The 17,780-nt window shown below is 53.6% G+C and overlaps 2 protein-coding genes across 2 annotated transcripts in view; one reads left to right on the top strand and one right to left on the bottom strand.

Moving 5' to 3' along the window:
* Positions 1–256: 256 nt before the first annotated feature.
* On the top strand, positions 257–1,057 carry VOLCADRAFT_32409 (uncharacterized protein; the record flags this gene model as incomplete). Its single annotated transcript, XM_002954062.1, has 3 exons — positions 257–540; positions 771–837; positions 977–1,057. Coding segments are annotated over 3 exons (432 nt in total), but the record flags the coding sequence as incomplete, so codon positions are not given.
* A 14,397-nt stretch (positions 1,058–15,454) lies between these two features.
* VOLCADRAFT_118577 (uncharacterized protein) overlaps positions 15,455–17,780 on the bottom strand; it is a gene marked incomplete at both ends in the record, with an annotated part of 10,931 nt that continues 8,605 nt past the window's right edge. The window contains 2 exons of the mRNA XM_002953991.1: positions 15,455–15,657; positions 17,377–17,745. Coding sequence (XP_002954037.1) covers positions 15,455–15,657; positions 17,377–17,745 — 572 coding nt within the window. The remainder of the gene's footprint in view (positions 15,658–17,376; positions 17,746–17,780) is intronic.

Genomic DNA, 17,780 nt, shown 5'->3' with positions numbered 1-17,780 from the left:
CGGGGCCCATGTGTATGTGGTTATTGTAAGGGGGGTTGAAGGGACGCCGTTGGCTTGGCCTGGGTTGCTGCCACGCTATAGGTACATGTCTGTATGCGTGCGTGTGTTTCCTGCGTGGTGCCGTTGTGACGTTTGAAATGTGTGAAGTTTTGAGGTCGTAGCTGGCCTCATCATCTCTCCGCTTCTACTTCCGTACCGCTGCGTCGCCCAATTGCCGTTTCCTCATTATTCTCGTCACCCACCTCATATCCCGCAGGACTGCGCCATGCAGCTGCTTCGCGCCGAAGGACCCGCGGGTCTGTTGATCGGCTTGGGTCCCACCCTCTGGCGGGTGACCACGTGGAACACGTTGTATTACGGCACCATGCACAACATCCAGGCTGAGGTGTACGACAAGCATCCGCTGCAAAACCCAGTGCTGGCGGCGGCGCGCAAGATGGCCACCGGCGTGGTGGTGGGGATGACGGCGACAATATTCAACGCGCCGTTTGATGTGATCAAGTCGCGGTTCCAGAGCCAAGAGCGCGGGCCGAACCAGAAGTGAGCTCAACAAGCGCGCACCGGTGAAAGAGTGGTAGGGAGTAACGATGGGAAATGCGAGGGATAGACGTGTAGGGACGTCGTGATGATGCTTTATCTCTGCGGCTCGCACCGTGTGATTGCTATACCTCTGCGCTCCTACTGCTCGTTTCCACACACACCTCCCCAAACCACGCCGTCGGCGCCGTCTCTGCACGTGTTGGGTGCGGGTGTGTACTTTTTTTTTGCAGGTACCGGTACACGCTGCCGTCGCTGGTCACGATTGTACGGGAGGAGGGCGTGCGTGCGCTGTACAAGGTGGGAGGAGCTCTGCGCTCGCAATGGCGTGTGAACGTGAAAGTGTGTACATGTTTATATATGTATGTTTATGTATGTATGTCCAATCACGAAGTCCCGCCCGCGCACTCCCCTAAAACCCTGCTCCCGTGGCCCTCAGGGATTCCTGCCCAAGGCTCTGCTGCTGGGTGTGGGTCAAACGATCGGTTACATGGTGTTTTCAGAGGCCCTGAAATTCTACGGGTCAGCCCTCGCTGAGGACGAGGGAAAGCGCCAGTGAAATGGCGCTTGCAGGAGCCCGCCACACACCGCCACACACTCAACACTGCCTCTCCCAGGCCGCTATATCGGGTTTTACAGAAGGACCTCTTATGTCTGCGAATGCCCCCCGGGGGGCCTAGGCGATGTGCAGGTTAGGGATGTGTGTTGCGGAGCGACCGGTGCTGTTGGCGGCGTGTGCTGAGTACGCCGTACATGGCCCCCACCGGACAGGCAGGTACCGAGATTTGCTGCGGTACAATTCCTGATGTTTTGTCTGTTGGTACTTGGTGCACCAGTTGCGATGTCTTGGTGACTTTTGGAAGGCGCAATCTAGCCAGGCCCTGAGGTGGAGTGGAAGGCGCCTGGGGCTGAGGTCTTTTTTGTGCTTCAGTTTAGTTTAGACCTTGTGGCTGGGGGCGCGGCGGTTGGTGGCTCCTTACGACTCGAGATTCTTGGGGTTGCAGTCGATGTGATCAATACGCGCCCAAATAGATACTCAGCCGTTTGCTTTTATCAGTTTGAAGGGGCCAACAACATCATCTGTGCAGTCTACAGGGGCTTGCGGATTTGACTGTGCGGGAGGTTTGATACGCCATGGGCATCTTGGCCGTTGCGGCGTATGTGCGTGTGTGGGGGGGAGGGGTCGGTATAAGGCGGCCTTCTATAGAGGCTACAAAGCCGTATGGAATGGAGGTATGTCGGAGTGCGGTATGCCGCGACCAACCATTCCAAGTCTGCAGTAGCCATCAGCTTTATATGAAATCCTTTTGCGGTTTTATGGGAATTCGCAGCCGCAGGGCCGCCATACAAGCCAACTTAACCTGTAGGGATGTTATATTTGTATAATAAAGTTCGTCTTTTTCACCGACAAGTTGCCGAGGGGTCCCGGGGTCAATACATCATAATGCCTTAATTTCTAAGGTTTCTAATGTACCTGATACCCTCCTGATGGTCGTCAAAGAGAGATCTTGCGATGTGGGTTTTGAGGTGTTGTCGTGTAGGTAGGTCAGTTTCTGTTGCAATCGGGCAGCAGCAGCGGGATGTGCGAGAGGGGCCTTCACGAAGGCCGCGGGTCACACCGTGGCCGACTTTCCGTAAGTTTGTGTCTGCGCATGTGCGGCCTTCGCGTTTTGTGTTTTGAGGAGGGCGTGTCGGCGTGTGTGTTTTGCTTACGTGTCTGTATGCGTGTGTCTGTATGTATGTATGTAGACCTGTCAAGGGAGGGCGTAAAGGGATGCGGTCTGGTGGATATGGAGCTCCTGCATGTGACAGGTGGATAGGAAGGGGAGGGGGAGGCGCGGAAGAGGCCTTTCGGGGTTGGGTGATGTATTGTTACACCATGGTTGCATGGCAGGGTGGTTCCCTGGACACGGGCTTAATCAGTGGACAGACTGACCGACGGACAGACTGACGGACGGACACACGGATAAGAGTGAGAAGAGAAAGCATGGAGAGGATCCATTTTTTATGGTCCAAAATAACAAAGTAATTCTGGGCGCAATAACGAGGGCTGCAGTGCAGTGGCATATACGCATAAATGCATTAACTGCCGTACGCCGTTACGGAGATACCACTGATTTCGCGGAAAGTGTGATGATGGTGCTTTTGCGTTGAAGTGGCGCCGGCTGCGAGACAGCGTTATCCCTTTGGCCCAGAATTCACGCAAGGGGATAAAAAGGATGCTTAAGGGGAGGATGGAGTTGACCGGGGACGTGTGTTTGCCCTGGCGTGTTTCGGTTCATTTAGAGCTGGAAGAAGAAGGAGAAGGGCGCGGTGGGGGTTAGTGCCTATGGACTGCGCGCTTGGCAGGCATTGCGTTCCAGGCTTTTGGGGTAGTTTAGGTGCTACTACCCCGTTGAGGGGTAGTGTAGCTGGTTGGGAGCCAGCGGCGTGTCGCGGGTTCAGGATCAGGTCCTTTGTTACTACGCTCTGTATGTACGTAGGTTTTATCAACGCTTGGTTGTGGCTTGATGTGCGTCATTTTGCGTTTATTTATATAATCGATCATCGCCGCTGTCTTAAGGTGCTCGAGGAGGACTAGAGGCGATGCGTGAATGCCCCGCACATTTTTAGCCGGTCCAAACTGATAGTTGATACTTCCTTCGTATTCCCACTAAGGGGGAGGACATGGAGAAGGAACAAGGCTAGTCAGCTTCTTCAAAGCCAATAAGGGCTCGGGACCGTTGCAGCCAGTCGCCCCACAGTATTCCGCAGGGCGGCTGTACGGCACTGGGCTGCAAATGGAGGAACGGTGTCGTGTTTGGACTATACGCCCATTATCATGGATATAGCTGCGAGGGCCGGGTGCAGCGGCCGGCGGCGTTGGGAGAGTGATGTATGAATCTGGTGTTATACACTTGCTAAGGCGCCAATGCAAATCCATGGACGGTGTGCATTGCGCGCCGCCTCCATCTCAACAAGAACGGCTGAGCATCTATAGCCCCCTGGCGGAGGGTTGCAGAGCGGTCAGGATGCGGCGGAGGTTCAGGCACAGGATACGGATGGAAGAAAGAGTAGGTTAAAAATGTGGACCAACCCCCCAGGATGGCGATGGAAGAGGGCCCAGGATGGCGGCATATTTGGAAGGGTCGATGCCAACCCACAAGGTTGAGGATGGCGGGAGGGGGGGATGGAGTCACCAGGATGCGAGATGTTTGGCTCGAGGATGGAAAATGGTGGGGGTGTAGGATGTATCCAACCGATAGGATGCGTGCCCGACATGGGCCCCCAGGATGCGAGGATGGGGCACGGCTCTGCAACCCCTCTCTCCAGGTAGTGCGCGAACCCAGTTCCCCATTGCCAGTCGAATTGGAGAATAGGACATGTATGAGATGTGGGTGAGACGGAGCAGAAGGCAAGGTGGGACGAGCTGGAGCAGTTGGCATGAATGGGCTGGAAAAGTTGCGGAGTGTGGCGATGAGCTGAGTCATAAACAGGACGTATATAAGGAAGTCCACGGAAAGAGCGAGAAAACTCGTGTGCGATGCGTTTGCTGCGGCTGCAAGCCGCATGACGCTGCTGTTGAGGTTTCTCCCAAGTATCAAAAGGCACTTTGGTCGCATCATATAACGGTCCTTTTACATCATTTTCCCTGTCATGGTATCGAACTAATGGATTCTGGAACTGTTGCCTAAGCAGTAAGAGCGCAACCGCAGCAGATCCTAACGCTTGCTGCGTTGCTGCCCGGCGCCAACCTAGGGGCAGCCCAGCTGCTATCAGAGCCCGCGCAGCACGCAGCCCTCAGCCAGGCATTACAAGTCCAGCCAGAGCATTCAAGCTTGACGAAACAGCCGGGAAAGCGAAAAGCGACTAAGACAAGCGTCGAGGAAATTTCGACCGCCACGGGCCCGCCGCGCCCTCCACCTATTAAGCATGAAGTATACGAAGATCTAGAAGAAAAATTCAACCAGTTGCAAGCAGGTCTGTGTGCGCAAACTATGCACCATACCTGCCCATGGCCACCGCCGAACCGGCCCACGGACCCCAAGCCCTGTTCCTCTTTCCCTGGGGAAAACTCCCGTATCCCCCCCCTCACCTTTCCGGCCCTACATAGATCGTGAGCAAAAGCGCCACCGCGGCAACCCAAAGGGCTACCAGATCAAGTCCTTCTGCAAGAACCCGGCATGCGGCAAACAGCTGAATGGCGGCCGCACCAACCGGTGCGATGTCTTGTGGTGAATCTCCCCCATTCTCCCACTCCCTCTCTAGGGTTATGTACAGGTACCTGTACACACACAGCCCAGCACCAGTGCCGCGTTGTTAGAGGGCGGCATCCCTCCTTCCTGGGCTTAAAGGCTGTCGTAGAACGGATCCTGAGCTGCACGGCTCGGCGCTGGTGTCCCCCCTCTCCACGGGGGTTGAGGGGCTGCATCCCTGCCCCCTTTACCCCCCCCCATTCCCGCCCAATCCGCCTTTGGACCCCCCCAGGTCCGCACCTCCCTCCGCGATGCGGCCAATGAGGTTCATGTACGGACCGGCGGCAAGGCGGTGGTGCTGACGCTGATGTACATTGAGGGAGGAGGTCCAGCGCCGGCGCAGGCCATCGGTGAGCGCGCGAGTGGAGCGTCGGCATGGAGGGCAGAAGCCGCGCTTCTGCTTTTGTTGCTTTATTTCATTACCATTCTTGCTTTTCTTGCCTCTTGTTTATTCACCGTTATGTAAAGCATTGTGGAGCGCACACACAGGAGCCACCAAATTGGCAGCTTCGTGGGAGTGTCAGCAGATCCCCCTCCCACTGCCCACATGCCGCTGGTACCATCGGGGTCCATCGGTGGTTCCAGTTCGGGGTGCTCACGTTTTGAGCATTGCGGTGGTTGCGGGAGGGGAGCACCGCCCCATCACATACCGTGACAGGTAGGCGCCACATGGCCTGGGCGCACACGAAACCACCAGCCCCCAGACATGCTCAGGTTCGGGTGACATCCCAGAGCCCATGCGAACCCCACATGCTTACCTTGCTGTACATACATAGGCTGCTGTACGGCGTAACCCGGCGGTGGGGCTCCGTATGGCGGCGGCGACGCACCGTACGGTGCTGGCGGTGCGCCGTACCCTGGCGGCGGTGGGGCTCCGTATGCAGGTGCGCCGTACCCTGGCGGGGGTGGCGCGGCGTAACCGGGCGGTGGCGGAGCGCCGTACCCAGGCTGAATGGGCGCCCCATAGGCTGGTGCAGGGGCTGGTGCGACCGAGACCGCAGCGGGCGGGTGCTTCTTGTGTTTGCCCTTGCTTCCGCTACTGCTGCTGCTGCTGCTGCTGCTCCGCCGCAAGTGCCCTGAAGTTAGGAACGGCCAGTGAGAGGGCAGTGAGGGGGTATCAACACATGCCGGGAAAGGGCAGGCGAAGATAGTGCTCTTACTCCAAGACAAACGGTTAATCTATCCTAGCGGCGCTGGGTTACGCAGCCACAAATTCACAGGCCAGGTGCCAGGGCAGCTGTTACTGGAAGGTGCAGGTGCCGGCAGATGACGGTTGTTTGCTTGAGACTCATATGGCAGAGGGAGAGATGCACCTGTTGGAGGAGCCCCAGGGGGGTAGGCGCCCGGCGGGGTCGCTCCAGGGGGGTAGGCACTCGGCGGGGTCGCTCCAGGGGGGTAGGCGCCCTGCGCAGGTGCAGGTGCCGGGTCGTGGACCGCCTTTCCTGCAAGGATGAGCGTGAGCAGATGGAAGGTTTAACAGAATACGGTAGCCCTTTGGCTTTAGGTTGTGGTGTAGGTTTTGGGATTGAAATCCATTGGAGCTGTGCGCGGAGACAATTTCGTGCAACACCTCAGTCGCAAAGCAACCGGCGTACCCTTTGAGGCCCCGCAGCCCATTTCTTATTATCTCCTCCTTAGAGATGCAGTGGTCGCCGATGGCAATGCTCTACACGCTAGATTATTCCGCAAGGCCGATAAGCCGTCGGGTTACCGTTTGAGTGTGTAGATGCCTGTAAATCCAGCTTATACGGGGATAAGGCGGATAGCCAGAAAGTACAGAGTTGCTGCGGTTGGGAGTATGTATGCGAAATGTACAAGTGGTGAAGTTCCTCACTTGCAAATGTGCAAGGAATCGGCGACGTGGATAATGCGCGCCAAAAATGCTGCATTCTCGGGCCCGGCAGCAGTCACAGATGAATGTACGTAGAAGTCCATGGCCGTGATTGTAAATAGGGAGGGCTCAGAAGGGGAGGGCTCTCAGTGTGGTAAGCGGGAACAGGCAACGTCTGTGAGCCGTGCCTTTTTGGGGCTTTATAGGGGGCCGCCGCGCTGGCCTGTCATTCCCCCCGCGGCAATAGGTGTTTTTGCGTTGTCTTGCGCTGGGCTGCGCCCGGGAGCCCGCAATCCCCAGGAGGAGCCTGCCGTGCAGACCAGTTTTTTGCCTCGGCTGTGAGTAGACCGGTGAGGTAGTGGTGGCTGCCCTCGGTAGGTGTGTGGACAGCTGGCCTTCAGGGACCAGTGTGCGAGTACTCGCTTTGTGTTTGCTGTCTTTATGCTACCGTGTCTCGGCTTTTGTGGTGTGGCGACTCAGGCTCCTGGTCCTCCGTGTGTCTCTTGCCTTGCTGGCTGCGTGGGTGTCCTTGACTAGGAGAGTCTTCTGAGGGGCCGCGCAGGTCTTCCTTGCCTCGGTTTTTGAGTGTGTAGTGGAGCCCCCTGAGTAGAGCCCCTGCCCCCGGTGCCGTTTTTTGTTTGTTCTTGTTTTGGTGGTCTAGAGGAGAGAGAGCGTGCGATTAGGCTGGCCAGGCGTACTGGGGGCAGGTAGCGTGTTTAGGGTTCCCGGAGGTGGTGTGACGCCTGTCGCGCGGCTCTCGTGTAATTCGGTTTGCAGTCTTCTGCACCGCTGTGTTGCCTTAGCCAGGGGCTGGGAGAGCACCCCGGCTGGCATGAGTGAGGGACAGACGGACGCAGCCGCGCACCCGCCCCTGCGCTGTGTTTCGGCCCGGTCAGGGCCCCTGGTGCTCGTCCTTTTTTGGGACGAGCCACCCATAGTGTAACACCCCATCAACAATCCGAGGTCCAGCGCAATTGTTGTAAGGTGGTGTAGAAAATATTCAGGAGAGCAATTGAACCAGAATTTCCACTCGTTATTCACGACTCGTGTACCTTGTTGTCTGTATGTTGTTGGTAGGCTTGCGGGTGACTTGGTCATTCCGCCGTACGAGCATTTGGCACTCAAAATGTTTCCCTTGCTCTTAGTCGTTGACACGACTTCAAGGCCAGAATTTAACCGTGTATTCCTAGAGAATCTTAGGAGCCTGCCTAGTTTGACGAGCCTGTATTAGGGAACCTTTCTCGGAGCTGCACGTGAAAGGAAACTCTATAAACAAGGAATTAACTTTGAAAGTTTTTGCTTCGGGTAGCGCTGCTGCTGAGGCGCCATGAGCAAGCGGCCTAGCGAGAGCGGGTTGGTATCCCCGAAAAGCGATAAGATCCAACGAGTCGGGTTCTCAAGCATCAGAAGCCGGAAGGCGTTCCTTGAGTGTATGGACGTTTCCGACAATTTTCCCCATGATATATCAGAAATGAGCGACGCACTTGTCCCCCCAGTTTCGCAAGAAGTTGATGTCGATGTCCTAACGTTCCTTGTGGAGTTCCTCAGCATGCCAATCGCTTTGTTCAAGGAAATCGTTCTCCGTCCAAGCGGTCGAGAGTTCCCCCTGTACCTCCTTGTGTACTCAGTCCTGTCCAAACTGGCACTGCTAGGTCTCGGCCAACGCTTATTAGTTATCTCGGAAGGTGCGGACCTGTTAATTGCCGCCTTAAATGCCCAGTCGCGTGCTTTCAACGTTGTTATCCGGCCTCAGTTCCTGATGTTCCACTTGCCGACGAGTCTGCAAGTCCGGCCCACGATATAAACCAAGAGGCTCCCGAAGAACAGCAGCAGCAACAGTGCGGGTCACCTGCTACCAGAACTGTGCAGCACGGTGAGTGGCGCCTGTGTGCATGGCAGGTACATACAGGGTATGTGCTGGAAAATCATAGATGCCATGTATTTTCAACCCGCCTTGTGCTTTGCAGGCCTGCAACACACAGTAAAGGTGGCATTTGAGGAGAATATCCCCACACGTGAAGCAGCCATGGTACAGGGTGAGTTGTACACCATAATAATTGCAAGAAGTCCATATGGGAAAGCTGCAAGCAGTGTGTTTTTAGTTTTCTAGCAGTACATTACAAGTCACAGGCTCCGCATAATGGGGGTGTCCATAGCAGCTGGGTTACCATGGGCAAATGTTTTTGTTTTGATGCAGACCAATGGGACATGTCATCCTCCCCCCTTCACCTGGGCTCTACACGCCTGAGAACCATGCTTAAAATATCTTGAGAATAAAACTGCTCACAGCTAGTGGTGCTTCGGCCAAAGTAGTACACAGCTAGCGCCCTTAGAAGCAGAGGTTTCTCCATTAGTCATGGAATCCAATAGCCTCAGCAAGGGAGCCCCAGTGTGATCAAGCCACACCAGCTGTGTTCCCTAACCTCTGGGAGGTGCTCCGATCACTTTCCAGCATCTCGTGGTCGATGAATTCAAACACCTGATAAGTCTATCTGTATCTCAATAAGTGGCTTGGTGCAAGCTAATGCATGCCTGGAGATCAGGTGCCTCAGGGTAAACAATGGTGCTGCATGCCTGCAGTATCCTGGGTATCACGGGTTCAGCTTCCACCGATTGGTTCTTTTCCGAAAAAGTCCTGATATAACAAATTGATATAGAGCAGGTTCGAATCTCGGCTGATGCAGGCTACCGGGAGGTGGCAGGCCCCATGACTGCTGGTTGTCCTGTGGGTGCAGACATCACACAGGGATCCCGAGTTTGACTGAGGTCAAGGATACCCTCTACAATTAGAGGGGGGGATAATTTAATTATTATCCTGGGTATCACGGGATCAGCATCCACCGAAGAAGTAGTGATATAACAATGCCTAACCCACTCCAACCTGCCAGAGTCGTGGCATGTGCACTATCCCTCTGAGCTTTGGTAACTCAGCATGTTATTTTGCTGTAGTGTACAACTTGCAAAACGGGCTCCTTGTGTGTGTGGTGGTTACAGTGGGCTCCAGACTCACGAAGAGTAAAGCCGCTGGCCAACTGGCCATGCACTGCACCATGACAAAGTACATTCCCACCCAAAAGAGACTACACAAGTCATCTTGAATTGAATTGAACTGTTACAGAATGGGAGGCCTCTGGGCCACTTGAACATATTGTCATTTCTACGATTCATCACCATACAGCACCATCCACATTATCACACTGTACTACAAAATACAAACTGCAAGTCCAAGGCGGTCCTTGATCCTGCCTTCTAGGATCCCTCCTCATCCATTTACCCGAATATCCGTAGAGACAGAGGGTTCAGCAATCGCCGCCAAGCCAGCGTGCGAATCTCGGTCCATCAACTATGACCTCAACTCCACATCTCACCAGCTAGCCATAATCTCACGCTCCCGACAATGTAGGGGGTCCCCCCAGGAATCAAACCCAGGACCTTAAACTAATTAAGACAGTAGTGTCACCAGACCAGACAAGTCATCTAAACAGCCAAAAGTGCAACCAAAGGGGAGGCTCAGGACCCACAACTCTTACTGAACGAGGCCTGAGCCCTAAAAGTTCTCCAATTAAAAGAATCCAAAATAAAGGAGTAAAAATGGTGATACCTAATTGGTGACCGCTCCTGTGAACATAACATCTTGCCTGACAATTCACAAGAAGCGGTACCCTAGGTGATCCACGCACTTTTCCAAGTGGAAGTACCTGCATCAAGGCATGTCGCGATCTGAACTGGATGGGGGTGCCCCCTGCTTAGGGGCACGCAGCACAAGTGGCTGGCCTAAACCGAAACCGCCATGCTCCAACATTTGAATCAAGTGCTTATGTGTTTCCGGTTGGGCTATTGGGAATCAAGAAATTATTCGGCCTTAAAGTGCACTGCAGGCTTTGCGACTGTGGGGCGGTTGAAGATGAAATGCATGTTTTTTGCGGAATGCCCAGCTTACACAAGTACACAGGCTAAATACGAATGTGACCTCGCGTTTCAAGGGTCCAACACGTGCATGATTATGACCGAGGCCCCACCCCTGGCACTAGCCATGTTCCTCTCAGAAGTCTGGGAGACCTGGCACATTGCTCTAAGAGCTGCTGCATGCTGCTGCTGCTGCATGCTGAAGTGGACGAGGGAGGACAATGATGGTCTACCATGTAACTGCACTAAAAACGATTTACCGTCCCTGGCTTTTACGGACACCCCAGCACATGTGTGGAACTTGTAATTTGTAACATTAGATTCCTGTTTTTTAACGGAATAAATCAGTTTGACTACTTCGTATGCATCCTGTTAACCCTGTCAGAAACGGGCTAAGAAGTCCCCTGGCTGCTGGCATATTTCTTGTTTTACCGCCTGTTGTCCATGCCCAGCTGCTAACAAGCTTATTTTATGTCATTTTACCCACGGGATGGAATGCTGCAGGTCGTTCCGAGTTTGTTGTCCTGCGCACACCCCCTGAAGCGAAGGCAGCATCTAGTGAGAATTTAGCTGAAGCTATTCGTAATGGCAGCAAGGTAGTGATGGTGGTGGAGTTGAAGAATACTGTGGATCTCAAACGCGACATATGGCAGCCCATGGCGACAGCCATTGAGCTTGCAATCCATAATGGCGAGCAACATCCGGTGACGGTGCTGCTCACAGATGCTTCGGACTGGTATTTTGCCACTGTGCAGCTGGTCGGAAGTATTGGCAGCCAAGGACCTCCCCTGCCCAAGGGCGAGTTCCGGGCATGCGGTTACCAGTTCCGCCTCTTTAATTGGATATTCTTTGATTGTAAACTCCTGGAAACAGTCAGTGCAGGTTCTGCAGGAATGGTGGCTAAGGTAAGGCGAAATTTTGAGGGCGGTTCTCTTGCAGATAGGGGCCTTTGCTGCATAGTGACTGGGTGTTGTCAGTTCAGAATGGCTTCCTGGGGGCTTTACAAGGCACAATGCGTGAGGGCAGGAGCTGCACTTCATGTCCTGACGAATTTGGTACTAATGTGGTTGCAGAGATGAAAGACATGTTTCGAGTGATTGTTTAACAAGGTTGGCCAGTCCATTCATCATACATTACTGTGTAAACTGTTCTGTGTACGTGAATAAATGCAAATGCATCGCTAAAGTATACTGCCTGAAGTATACTTCCAGCATCTTGAAAGGCCAGTTTGACAGCCAGCTACTACCTTTTCGCAGGTAGATAATGCTCCCCGAACATCCCTTGGTCCTGCAGATTTTTGCACACATCCACAACGTGCTCTACCCTGGCGAAGACATCACCCATGTTGCAGAGCGGGCAGAGCGGGGCAATGAGACACTTCAAACTCTGGCAGATAAGTGGGCGAAGCCTGTTATCACAAAGCTGGTTGAGAGTAAGGCAGAGAAGGAGAAGGAAATGAAACGGAAATTGAAGGAAATTGAGGAGAAGGCGGAGAGGGAAAAGAAGGAAATGGAGCACAAGATGAAGGAAATGGTGGAGAAGGCGGAGAGGGAGAAGAAGGAAATGGTGGAGAAGGCGGAGAGGGAGAAGAAGGAAATTGAGGAGAAGGCGGAGAGGGAGAAGAAGGAAATGGCAGAGAAGGCGGAGAGGGAGAAGAAGGAAATGGCAGAGAAGGCGAAGAGGGAAATTGAGGCCCTCAAAAGGCAGCTGCTGCAGCAGCAGCAATGCCAGTAATGGTGATGTGGTGTACAAAAGCCGCCTCCCCTATAACGGCTGGACGAGGCACTGATGTGCTCCCATGTGTCTATGTGCCTTTCCTCGTAGTGGTAGTCAACAGCAGCAGTCCTGGGATGTTGAACAATAGGCATGTTGCTCTGATTCCATTCGAATGGCCTCAGAAAAGGATAGGTAAACCTGCACACCTACTTGGTGTAGGTGTATGTATGTGCATGTGCATGTGTGTTGTTATGCTCAAGTGCCCACAAGGAGGACTCAGACGGTGTTCAGCGTGGTGGTGCGTCATAAGGAGGTAGGGAATTCGTCCTGCTGTTGCTGTGGCGGCTGGATGGTGAATCTGTGGCTGTTGCCGTTATAGGATGTCACCAGCTGTACGTCACATGGCGTAATATGCAGCATGTACAGCAGCAAGTAAACAAATATACAGCGGGTGTTCATTGCAGGTTTTGGTGAAGAGTGGTTGTTATGGTAACGGTTGAACGATGTTTGTATCAAAGTCTGGTCCTTTAGGAGGCCAATTGTGTAAAAAACGGCACATGCACACACATGCAGGCCTGGGCTGGAAAAACCATTGCAGGTAGCGGTTTAAGGTCGTGGGTTCAATTCTAGAGGCGAACCCCCCATGTTATCGGGAGCGTGAGTTTATGGCTAGCTGTTGAAAAGTGGTGTTGAGGTTACAGTTGATGAACTAAAATTCGCAGTCGGATTTGTGGTGATTGCTGAACCTTCTAACTCTGTCGAAGTTTGGGCGGCTGGATCAGAAGGAAATCTGGAAGGCAGATTTTACCGCCTTGAACTTTCAGTTAGTATGGCTTAGTATAGTGTGGTAGCAGTGTATGGTGCTCTATGGTGTTGCATTCTAGATCAGTATCCTAGTGTGTGCAATCGGACCAGAGGCAGTGTAATACCCCAATCAACAACATCAACATACATGCAAACAATGCAACACCCACAGCTACATAAGTACAGCCATGTTCACGGCACCCACGACATGTTACCTGATTATGAACCATTGTTCTGTTAAAGCAAACATGTGCGCGTACAAATGCTTCATTATTCATAGGTCAGGAATGTAAGGTCGTTGGAATGGTGTTCCCCGAGTCGCACATGGCCCATGCCCACCCCCCACCCCCGATGTGCACACATGCATGTATGTGTACACAAATGGACCCTACTGTGCACGTGCGAGTCCACATATACAGCTCTTCCTCTCTCACCTGCACTATGCTGTACTTTTGGTCACTTATAAGTTGCTTCATGCTCCACATGAGATGATGATGTGTGTGTGTGTGTGTGTTAGTTACATGTAACCCCCTACCGCCCAATATGAGCCGAGGGCTCAAGGGCTGCACCTATCAGCACCATCCTACCTCCACACTTCAGACAAAGCATAGTGTTGTAACGACGCAAATGCCAATCTGAGCATCCCGGGTTACGCCTTTGCTGTGTTACAAGTGTCCTTCATAAGCTCAAGGTTCGATTCCTGGGGAGATCCCCGAATTAGTCGGGAGCGCGAGATTAAGGCTAGCTGTTGAGATGTGGAGTTGAGGTCACAGTTGATGGACCAGATTCACACGCTGGATTGGTGGCGATTGCCGAACCCTCCGTCTCTTCGGATGTTCGGGTGAATGGATGAGGAGGGATCCCTGAAGGCTGGATCCACCGCCTTGGACTTAAGGTGCGTATGGCATAGTACAGTGTGGTAATGGTGGATGGTGCTATAAGGTGATAAATCGTAGAATTGACAATGTGATAAAGCGGCCCAGAAGCCTCCCACTCTGTAACATTACACACACATTACATTACACACACATAAGCTCAAAGCGTGGGAAATCCATATCAGATCTGATTTCGCCATACACCGGACAGTCCAGCAAGACATGCTTCTCATCTCCAATATGGCAATCAGTGCCGCAGCAGGGGCATATCCGCTCTTCCCTAGGTACATAACACCGTCCCTTGCGCGCTCTGTTCCCCGCCAACACCCAATAGCAAAGCCTAAAGTGCATAAGCTTACAATTCGCTGAACACGGGATAAATGTTGCGATATGCAGGAGCAACCTCCTTCCTCCCCGCTTGCTCAGCCGCCTGAACCATCCAATGCTTATATTTCACGTGTTGAATTGAATTGTTACAGAGTGGGAGGCTTCTGGGCCATTTGAACACATTTCACGTGTGGATTCCTGGTTGCTTACCGTCTGACGAGTACACGTCTGGCTGGACATCTCATGAGACATGTATGCTTCCAACCGCTTATTAACCGATCCTTGAACTCCGACACCACACCTCCCGGCAATTGCCTATTCATTAGCCATTCAACTCGTTTTTCTGCCTCATGCAGTCCTTGCGGGGTCTCTTTCCATACGTCGTGCCCCAGAAAACTCAGACGTGGGAGTTAGAGAGAGCCTCTACGATCTCCTTTCACAACAAGCTGTGTCGGCTTCCTCGAAGCCGAAAAAAGGGGGGGGGCCCTGCATCCATACAGGCCGGTAGCTAGGGTGGCACGTGTGACAATTGATGGGTAGTGTCAACGTGGTGGGAGCTGTGCTTGTTGCAGAAGTGCTGATGCTGTGGGAGGTATGCTTGGTTCAGCTGGGCGAGATACTATGTGTAGTAGCTGGCCGCTGAAAAGGCCTCTCGAGATGCTGGTCGTCGCGCCTAGCGCGTACTTGTACTTGTAATGTGTGCCTTACAGTGTACCGGCTACTACGTTCCCCCCGCATTGAAGGGATCCGTCTCGGGCCCTTACGGCCACGTATACCAGCCACGACTTTGAGCAGCTCCCCCATGCGACCTCGGTGTCGTTGCCAGAAGACAAACGCCATCGGCATAGAGAAGGATGGACACTCGCTCATTTCCAACCTTCAACGCATCCTCTGGCCGTGCCCTGGTGTTTTAACACCGTCATGCATATCCATGGTATCCGGAAGAGTTTCATGACATGAGGTCACGTGTAATGAAGGCGTATGCCTGCGTGTGTGCAGGGGTATGGCATCACTGGTATGAGGAGAAAGAGGAGGAGAAAGTGCGTGAATGTGAAGAGGCCTATGGAGGCAGTAGAGGCAGTGGATTTTAGCTCACTTTGATAAGAATGCTTGGGATGGTGGTCATACATGTTGGCATATCCTATGAAGCTGTTCTTCTTAAACAAGTAGTGTATGTTCTTAGACATAATGTAGTTCCATTATTCGTTTCATGGATCTGAGGGTTAGGATTTGCCGCCTTGCCAGTACTGCAATACCTGGAGCTGGTGTGGCGACCCACGGGGCTGTCCGGGTTTGGAACGCTTTCGCGAGTGCGTCCTCAAGTCGGCTGACCCGGAGAACCCGGTGCCCGGGAGGGGCGGCTTTGGCAACAGCACGGGCTGGATGAGCGGGGTTCGCCTAGCCTGGATGTCCGTGTGACGGTGACCTGTCGGGCGGCGGCACCCGGCGAGTAGGGGGGTCCTTTTGTCTTTTTCCATTGAAACCCGGAGGAAGACGATTTTCCTTAAATGCCGAAGGGCTGCACGTGCGCCCGAGACTGTGGATGCCGCTGATACTTGGGTCGGCATTTAGGCGTTGGAGGTTTTGCGGTTTGTCGGAGAGAACAAATGAAGTGGCGTTGCATTTGACCCTGCGGGATTTGGGTCGCAGATTGCAGCCAAAAAGACAGCAGATGTCAACCTCTTGACATTGTGCTCACAGCTTTGTTGGCGGCCACAGGTTCGGAGCATCCGGTGTGGCAGGGGATGTGCCAGCAATGCCCTCAAGGGTGTACACTCAGGGTTTTTCGTGGGTTTTTGGGGTATACGGTAGGGGGAGCTGCAGCAGGCTGATGGTTTGGTACGCTCGTCACGGTTCAAAATCCGAAGGGCGTCTGCGCGTCCCGATCGACCTTCACTGTAACAATCGCAAACTGCACATGCTGGTACATGATGGTAGGGGCCCATACGTGCTAACACATCTCAGCGGCCACTTCGTGAGCTTGGGAACCAAGGCCCTTTCCAGCACCAGTGCAGCTCTCAACACTCACCGGCTTGAGTGTATCAGGGTTCAAGGCACGACACGCATAGCACGGTTTGCAGCGGCTCAGATATGCGTTCGCGCTATGCAGCGCTTGCCTGGAAGGCAGGAAGAACATCTGCCTATGTATTCATAAAGTCATTAATATTCTTTCCAGGATTATACTACTAGGCTGGCCTGTCATGAAGTAGATAGTGCTCTCCGTAGTGGAAGTACCTCTGCGTCTCAATGTTGACCGGTCAACACTGAGGCGCAAAAAATCCACCAGCTATGCGGTTTGTGCTACTCGTACCCAAATATTTTTATACCACTTTGTGCATGTTTCTTCTTGTAATAGTCCTTGCTAGATTGTAGCTGTACCTTGAGCTCGCAAAGGCTTTCTCATGCTGCAATACCGGAGTCACCTCATGCTTAGCAGGGGTACGGACTTGAGCCAGTCCTAAGCAGTCAAGGGTGACGAACAGGCGAGACGAGCATAAACGATTAATGCGATGATCAACGCTGGTACAGATTATGATATCAGGTATACGCCGATATACCGGTGTATATATACTATGCGATGTATATGGGTATATCGCATTACCGCAGTACGCGACATACATACATACATACGCCCGAGCGATCATGTTATATATCGCCGGTATACCGCCGTTCATCGACCCCTGTACTGCACATTTCGCACATGCGCAGGAGACGCGGAGAGCTGCCGCATTGGAGGAGACGGCTCCTAGCAACCTGATGTGGGCTAGTAGGGCCGTGACGTTCGTCCTGTGGCCCATACGTGTGCCGTACTCCGCAACTTTATTTTGATTCGCAACACAATAAAATTCAATGGGGAGATAATACTCCGGGTAAAACATTCTCAACTTAACTAACTTCAATAGCGCCATACACAGTAAGAAACCCCTGGACCGAGCCAGAACCGAGACTTAAAAGATGCTTCCATTAATTCGCACCAGGGACGCAACGTCGGCGCGTGTGTACGGCACATGACAGGCAAGAGTACGACACTGCCCCGCAACGGAAAGGACACGTTAGAATCCACCACGCGGCTGCCCCCAACACGCGCCCAGCAGATCCCTTCCCGTCACCCTCCGAAACCAGTTCCGCACCCTCCACGTCGCACCTCCACTCGCCTCCCCACCCTCGCCCTCACCCGCGCCTTGGCCCCTGCCCCACCGGGACCCGGCCACCGGGCCCACCTCGTTAGCCGGCGTACCCGCTGCGGCTACTGCCGCCACCACCCGTACGGCACCCTGCCGGTGTCCCCTTCCCGCCATCACCACGGCTAAGGGCCCGCCGCCGCCGCCACCGCCCTCCTCCATTCCCCCCTCCTCGCGGCCTGCTGTCTCATCCCCACCTCCACCCCCATTATCCTGCGCATCGACCATTTGACTTCCCCGCTCAATTACCGCTACATTACCGCCCGCCCCTACGCCTCCACCGCCACCACCACCGCCACCACCATTTCGAGGTTCTGACCGCACCCCCAAACCTGTCCCCAGTCCCAGCCATCCGCGCGCGGCACCA

Source organism: Volvox carteri, assembly GCF_000143455.1.
Source record: "Volvox carteri f. nagariensis unplaced genomic scaffold VOLCAscaffold_40, whole genome shotgun sequence".
Taxonomy (NCBI): Eukaryota; Viridiplantae; Chlorophyta; class Chlorophyceae; order Chlamydomonadales; family Volvocaceae; genus Volvox; species Volvox carteri.
Note: the sequence above shows the minus strand (reverse complement) of the source record. Positions and strands in the feature narration are given on the sequence as shown.